The sequence below is a fragment of the Suillus clintonianus genome, assembly GCF_016758775.1.
Source record: "Suillus clintonianus strain FC179 chromosome Unknown DEU56scaffold_80, whole genome shotgun sequence".
Taxonomy (NCBI): domain Eukaryota; kingdom Fungi; phylum Basidiomycota; class Agaricomycetes; order Boletales; family Suillaceae; genus Suillus; species Suillus clintonianus.
In genome coordinates this window covers 123,178-129,843 of record NW_024539304.1, presented here as the reverse complement: position 1 = coordinate 129,843, position 6,666 = coordinate 123,178, and the positions used below count along the sequence as shown (strand labels likewise).

Here is a 6,666-nt window from a genome sequence, read left to right as displayed (position 1 = left end):
CGTCGCGCCAGTAGAAAACAACTAAAAAGGAGCTGAGCCACCTCGCCCCAAGCGCACTCCCAGTACCATACCGAATAGCCCCATCATCAGCACAAACCCCCAGAAATAACCTCGTGCATCCGCGCATACACCCACCCCCCCTCCTAGCCTCAGATTGGCCTCATAATGCTCTACCAACTCCAAACCTCAGTACGGAGTGCGAGCCAATGGTTCTGAATTATACCAATGTACACCTCATCGAAACATAGTCGCAGTAGTATATTGCATGTATTGTCTACATCGGGCGCTGCCCCAAGACAAAAAATTGGATTTCAAAACAAAACAAAAAAAAGAAGTCGCGAGAACCACCAATGTAAAACCTTCTATGAGGCTCAGTCTATTACATGGCCCAAAGTGTCATATTGCCTCACTTCACAGGAGAGTAGGCAAAACACAAATCCGCACAAAATACTCGTGAAAACGATTGTCTTTTGTGAGCTCCGGGTGAAATGTAGTGAGCATGTGTCGTCCCTGCCTTAATGCGACGATACTCTGTGAATTGCGTGGATCAGAGTCGCCTTCATCGTGTACCATCAGCTTCTGTGCATTTGGCACAACGTTAAGCGGTAAGCGAGCGATGATTTCTATTGGTGGGTTCTCGGTGGATGGATGTAAGGCTAAGACAACCTTTTCAAGGAAAGTCGAATGAATACAATGATACGAATGGGTGTAAAATAGGGACACGCACAGGAGCACGAATGAATACACCCATAAACGGAGTGGTTGGATCCCGCAGACCGTCTATTGAAAGAGGTGCCTCAAAAGACTCGATCTTCGGAAGACGGTGTCAACAGAGGAAGGACTGCGAAACATGATGTTTATACCTGTGAACCCCAACCATTTCGAGCGACGGTGACTGATATTCCGCCGAGAAGTTCCTGACCACCTTTTTTGGTGTTCTCAACTGCCTGTGCAAGAAGAATTGCCCCGGCACAGGTTCCCCACACAGGTTTGTTCTGCAAGAACGCCCGTAGAGGTTCTAAAAGCCCAGCGAGCTTAGCGAGCAGTGCGATAGTGGTGGACTCTATCGGATGATATGAGTGAGTTTAGGTACAGTGACGCTTATCTCACCCCCTCCGGGGATAATCAGAGCATCACATGCTGAAAGATCTCCTGCGGTCCGCACAAGAATAACCGCGATTTTCTTCTGACATGAGAGCTTCTGAAGGGCGACTTGATGCTCTGCGAAGGCTCCTTGAAGAGCTGTATTTTCCAGTGAAACAATGTATATACTGTACTAGCGCATATACCGTACTTACCTAGTATGCCGATGGTAACGTTGTTGCTGACCTGGGCGTGGGCCATGATGAGAAAGAGAAACGAAGCGATCTGTTGTACACGTCACAGAACTCACGGAAACTTGAGGGAAACATATACGGGGCGGAATGATGCGGATCCAGTCATGATCAGCGAGAATTGAAATGTAGTCTACGAGGAGGAGAAAATTTGACAGTTGGCCGAAACGGCCCGCTCGGCGCAGAGCGTGGGACTTTTTCAGGCATAAGTGATGACGCGATTACTAAGACCCGAGCTCTTTTTCACTCTCACCCCAACCACCATCATGTCTGAGCTTGACGCTGACCTCTATGGCGGTATGTGTTCCTAACGCACGCGAACTGCTCCGTTTTAATTTGATACATTTCTAGACCTCTACGGCAATGACGAGCCCGAATTTCCGACTCCAACAGAAAACGGCGACCAATCTAAACCAGAAGAGGTATTGGAAGCCCCCCCTCAAGCACCTGTTGCTTCCACTGTGAAGGCTCCCCCGCCGACGCCATCAAAACAGCCCTCACCAGTCGTGCCGGCCGCCGCCCCCAAAGCACCTGCAATAGAGACTTATCCAGTACAGACTTATGAAGAATACACGTCGACTCCCGCTCAATCTGGACCTCCTGCCTACACCGCTCCAGCTACGCAACAAATACCGACTTACCAGCAACCTCAATCTGACTATGGACCAGACATGGGCCAACATGAAGGTGTGGGTAGTTATGACCGCCAACATAGCCACGAGAGAAGTGTGCGGCCGTCTGAGATGAAGGATGAAGGGTGAGTTGCATAGGACAGTTCTACTAACTTTCTATAAAATTTTGGGTCATGCAATTTTGCATTGCTGGGGAATATTGGATCTTAGTCGTTGACGGTCAATAATGCCGACGTAGTTGCTCGGTCATCGTCATGCCTAGCTACTCAGCTATGTCGACTAGGACGACTAGTCTAGCTCTAGCGTATTCGCGTTCTCTACGTCCAGTCTAAGCTAGGCTAGCCATAACGCGAACAGACAGTAGCGTCTTTCCTTTTCTCCTCTGTCATAACACCCCTGTCTCTACAGAAACTAATAGCGAGCTTTGCTTTTCATATCGTACGCTCAATTACCGCCGTCCGAACGTATTCGTCGTATCTTCGACCATGTTGCCTCGCGCGTGCGACACTATCTATAGCAAGATGTTCATTGGCGGTCTCAACTGGGACACAACCGATGGTACTTACATCATTATTACTTGCTCTGTACCGTTCGGTAGTACTAAAATAAGGTCATTCGCGGCAGAGTCCCTCAGGAATTACTTCTCCCAGTTCGGTAAAGTAGATGCATGCACGATCATGCGCGATGCTGCTGGCCGGTCGAGATGCTTCGCCTTTTTGACTTTTGACGACCCCGCAAGCGTTAATGCGGTGATGGTGCGGGAGCACTTCCTAGATGGCAAGATTGTACGTACAATGTTGTATCTAGCATTGAAGTCTATTTACCCGTTATCTCAAGATTGATCCAAAGAGAGCAATACCTAGACAAGAGCATCAACGGGCCACAAAACTGTTCATCGGCGGTCTTGCAGGGAGTGTGACGTCCGAGTCGATGCGAGACTTCTTCTCGCAGTTTGGCAAGGTCATTGATTCGACTGTCATGTTAGACCGTGAGACAGGAAGAAGCAAGGGTTTCGGGTTTGTTTCATTCGAAGACACAAATGTCCAGCCCTTCCTCGGTTTTGGGAACCTAGAGATCGATGGCAAATTGGTATGTAACGTGCTATATCTAGAAGTAGACTCATTCATTTACGCCCTTGTTTAAGATTGATGTGAAGCTGGCGCAACCGCGTTATCAGCGCGACAACTTCAATGAGGACGGCAGTCAGCAGCAGCAGCAACAACAGTACACCAACAAGGGCGGGAATTTCAATGCGGTAGCTAACCCTATGCCCGCGGCTCCCTCGGGCAACACTCCATTTGATCCTCAGGCCCTTGCCGCTTTGTACACTCGCATGTTCCAAATGGCAGGCGGAGGCGGCATGATGGCAGGTATGGGTATGGGTATGAATCCAGGCATGACCCCAGGTATGAATCCGGGCATGATGGGTGGCATGGGTGGTTATGGTGGTGGTGGCGGCGCAGGCATGGGTATGGGCAGAGGCGGCATGGGAAGTCCCGCAATGGCAGGTGGTATGGGCGGTGGAGGACCAGGGATGGGTGGTGGAATGGGGAGAGGCGGACAGGGCATGGGGGGTGGTGGTACACCTACAGGGCCAGCCAGCCTGGGTCCGAATGTCCCACGTGGTCCACGAGGAGCACAAGGTGGTCCGGGTGGTCCTGGTGGTCTTGGCGTTGGCCCACAACGAGCGGGACAACGAGGGCAGCACAGTTACCATCCTTATGCGCGCTAGTTCCCGTGACATCGCTGGATTCGCATTACTAACTTATCAATTCAAAAGCTGGCCCGTGTACGCATGCAGATGGTGGACCTTTTCATATGCATATATACGCAGTAGTCTTGTTCGTCATTTCCGCTTTTTAACTGCTGTTCCTGTAGTATGTTCAGAAGCCGTGTGGAATGAATCTTTTGTACTTGCCGCATCAAGCATCGTTCCATGGGAGTAAGCCCAGACCGGGAAGTTCCTTCTGCAAACGACGCGACAAGGTACGTTGCTGATGTAATCAAATACTTCCGCCTCCTCCGTTGACGTCGTTTGCCATGACATACTCAAACGTGTAGATATCTCCCGAGTCGTTCTAGCCGCATCAGCTCCACAGGATTCTCCTAGTTGCAACATAATCAACACTCGCAGAGGCCTCAATACAGCTCAAATCTAAGGCAGGGCACCCACGTGTGCCCATACAATGCCCCCTCATGTGGACGTGGTCATAGTTTTTCGTGCTATCCAGAAAGGAACCAGCTTTTCTAAAGAGCAGGTGCGCCAGAATGCTGTCAAGGCAGAAAAGCAGTATTCCAAGCTCATCGATACGCTCACCCGAGCTGGCCTCAAAGCTGTTGGGAGGCGTGGAGAGAGCCAAGGTCAATTGCTTGTAATGGTGACTTGCCCGCAGAATGTGCTTGCGAACCTTATTCGTTGTGAACGGTGAGTGTCACGACTAATTCATTTTCCATCTTCTTATACATTCCAGAAATTCAGACTTTCTATACGGACTTCCGATGTCTAAGATGCCGTCCACGAATGAATATGAATCAGCCCCACTATCTACCGCTGACCGTATCCGTTTGGTCCATGGATTCATTTCCTCTACACCCGAAGATAGAGGCTTGGGTATTATTCCAGGGCGAAAAGAATGGGATCTCGTGGAGTCTGTAATGGTACTTCACGACCACGACTTCAATGACCACTGGATACGCCTATGGACACGGCACCGAATAGCGAACGTTGAACTCGAAAAGATTCGAGACCAGGTTTGTCTCAGTTAATTTTATCTCGCGTACGTCATTATGATATTGCCATCCTAGTTCGGAGATTCCGTTGCGCTCTACTTTTTCTTCCTCACAGCATACACGCGGGCCCTGATCTTTCCCGCGGCTCTTGGCGCTATCTTTTATCTCTGCGGCAACCCCTACTCTGCCTTATATTCCACTTTACTCCTGTTGTGGTCAATTGTGTTCGTCGAATGGTGGAGACTGCAAGAGCGTATCCTGTCAGTCAGATGGTGCACTCGTGGCTCGTGGCGCGTGGAAAAGCGGAGAGTTGATCATCTGCCGAGTTTCCCCTGGTGGAAGCAGGAGACGCGCATGATGGCTGGCCTTCCAGTCATCCTACTCTTTGCGACTATCCTTGCGGTCATATTGACAGGCATATTCGTCCTGGAAGCTTTTGTGACTCAACTTTACAAAGGTCCCGGTCACAGATATGTGGTAAGCTAACTTATGCCTGCCGCTTACCGCGTATCTGAGCATCCTTCGTTTTCAGGCTTTCGCCCCAACGATACTTTTCTCGCTCCTTGTTCCTCGGTTACTCGCAATGTACCAGAAACACGCCACGAGTTTTACGGATTGGGAAAATCACGAGCATCAGTCGAGCCATAGCAGTTCTCTTGCATTGAAGGTCTTCACGCTCTCGGCGATGAATGCTTATCTCGGCCTTGCCCTGTCCGCATTCGTCTACGTCCCTTTCGGCGAAAGTGTCATGCACTTTGTCCAGTCACACTTGTTCACAGGCGGTCATCGTGCGTTGGCCCTATTGGAGAAATTCAATATCAATTTCAACGCCACGTCGCATCTCGGCGCTGGAGGAAGCGCTGGAAAGACAGTCAGTGCGGCGGGACTCAGTATATGGGAGTCGGATAGGAGCAATGCGCGACGCAAGTTGAATTCGTCGAGGCTTCAGGAGCAGATGTTCGCCTTTACGGTTACAAACCAAGTGGTGGATACCTTCACGGAGATTGGCTTGCCATATGTCCTCCGAGCCGTGGAGTCGTTCCGCAATGGGAAAGGTTTTCGCAATAACAATGGAAAAGGACACGGGAAGAAAAAGCGGGTGGCGTTTGATGACGAACCTGTGGGGCATGATGCACACGGTAGAGAGGAGCGCGAATTCCTCGAGCGCGTTCGGAGCGAAGTGGCGCTGCCAGAGTATGATGTGTTCACGGACTACAGCGAGATGGTGACGCAATTTGGCTACGTTGCTCTTTGGTCGACGATATGGCCACTTGCACCGGTGATGGCGCTTCTCAACAACTACATTGAAGCTCGCTCTGACGCGTTTAAAATCGCGATGCACACCCGGCGACCGATACCTGTCCGGACAGATACGATAGGGCCATGGCTCGAGTCCCTATCGTTTCTAACATGGTTGTCGGCTCTCACGAACTCTGCACTGGTGTATCTCTTCCGTCCCCCCCAACAGGAGCACGAGCTGGGAACCGCGATGAATGCGAATGTGACTGAGGAGTCGCAGCACCTGAATCATCATCGACCTAATGGTCTCGCTGCAACCCGAGAACTTCTGATGTCCGCTCTGTTGATCGCGATGTTAGCGTCCCATGGCTATCTCGTGATGCGTGTCGTCGTTCGACATCTCCTGAACCGTGCCATATGGATAGGAAGTAAGGAGATGAAGGAGGCAGAACACGTAGAGCGGGAGATGAAGGAGAAATATCTGAGTAGCCTCGGGCAGTGCGTGCCTGGTGAAAATGTGATATTGGAAATGTCGGACGAGAAGGATGAGTGGGCCAACTTTTGGACAATAGACGAGGGGATGGATGACATAGGGAAGATGGTGAAAGATGCTTGAGTCATGGGATCGTGGGTCGGGGTATTATGTTCGGCATTGGACCTGGGCATCTCGTTGGTGTTTTCACTATTTCGGCGGTGTTTCATTGTAACTAACATTGTATGTGCATCGGCAT

The 6,666-nt window shown here is 50.5% G+C and overlaps 3 protein-coding genes across 3 annotated transcripts; 2 read left to right on the top strand and 1 right to left on the bottom strand.

Annotated features, from left to right (window-relative positions):
• Window positions 1–245: 245 nt before the first annotated feature.
• On the bottom strand, window positions 246–1,498 carry DEU56DRAFT_822970 (PdxT/SNO family). The gene is made up of 5 exons (XM_041354178.1): window positions 1,299–1,498; window positions 1,111–1,242; window positions 864–1,063; window positions 728–811; window positions 246–666 (listed from the first exon to the last, which is right to left on the bottom strand). The coding sequence occupies exons 1-5, from the start codon at window positions 1,342–1,344 to the stop codon at window positions 412–414; spliced, it is 717 nt and encodes a 238-aa protein (XP_041204923.1). The 5' UTR covers window positions 1,345–1,498; the 3' UTR covers window positions 246–411.
• A 71-nt stretch (window positions 1,499–1,569) lies between these two features.
• DEU56DRAFT_822965 (heterogeneous nuclear ribonucleoprotein HRP1) lies at window positions 1,570–3,949 on the top strand. The gene is made up of 6 exons (XM_041354177.1): window positions 1,570–1,631; window positions 1,686–2,091; window positions 2,484–2,524; window positions 2,591–2,751; window positions 2,804–3,055; window positions 3,111–3,949. The coding sequence occupies exons 1-6, from the start codon at window positions 1,601–1,603 to the stop codon at window positions 3,696–3,698; spliced, it is 1,479 nt and encodes a 492-aa protein (XP_041204922.1). The 5' UTR covers window positions 1,570–1,600; the 3' UTR covers window positions 3,699–3,949.
• A 203-nt stretch (window positions 3,950–4,152) lies between these two features.
• DEU56DRAFT_916154 (calcium-activated chloride channel-domain-containing protein) lies at window positions 4,153–6,551 on the top strand (the record flags this gene model as incomplete). The annotated part of the gene is made up of 4 exons (XM_041357832.1): window positions 4,153–4,391; window positions 4,438–4,717; window positions 4,772–5,173; window positions 5,229–6,551. The coding sequence occupies 4 exons, from the start codon at window positions 4,153–4,155 to the stop codon at window positions 6,549–6,551; spliced, it is 2,244 nt and encodes a 747-aa protein (XP_041204921.1).
• Window positions 6,552–6,666: the final 115 nt, after the last annotated feature.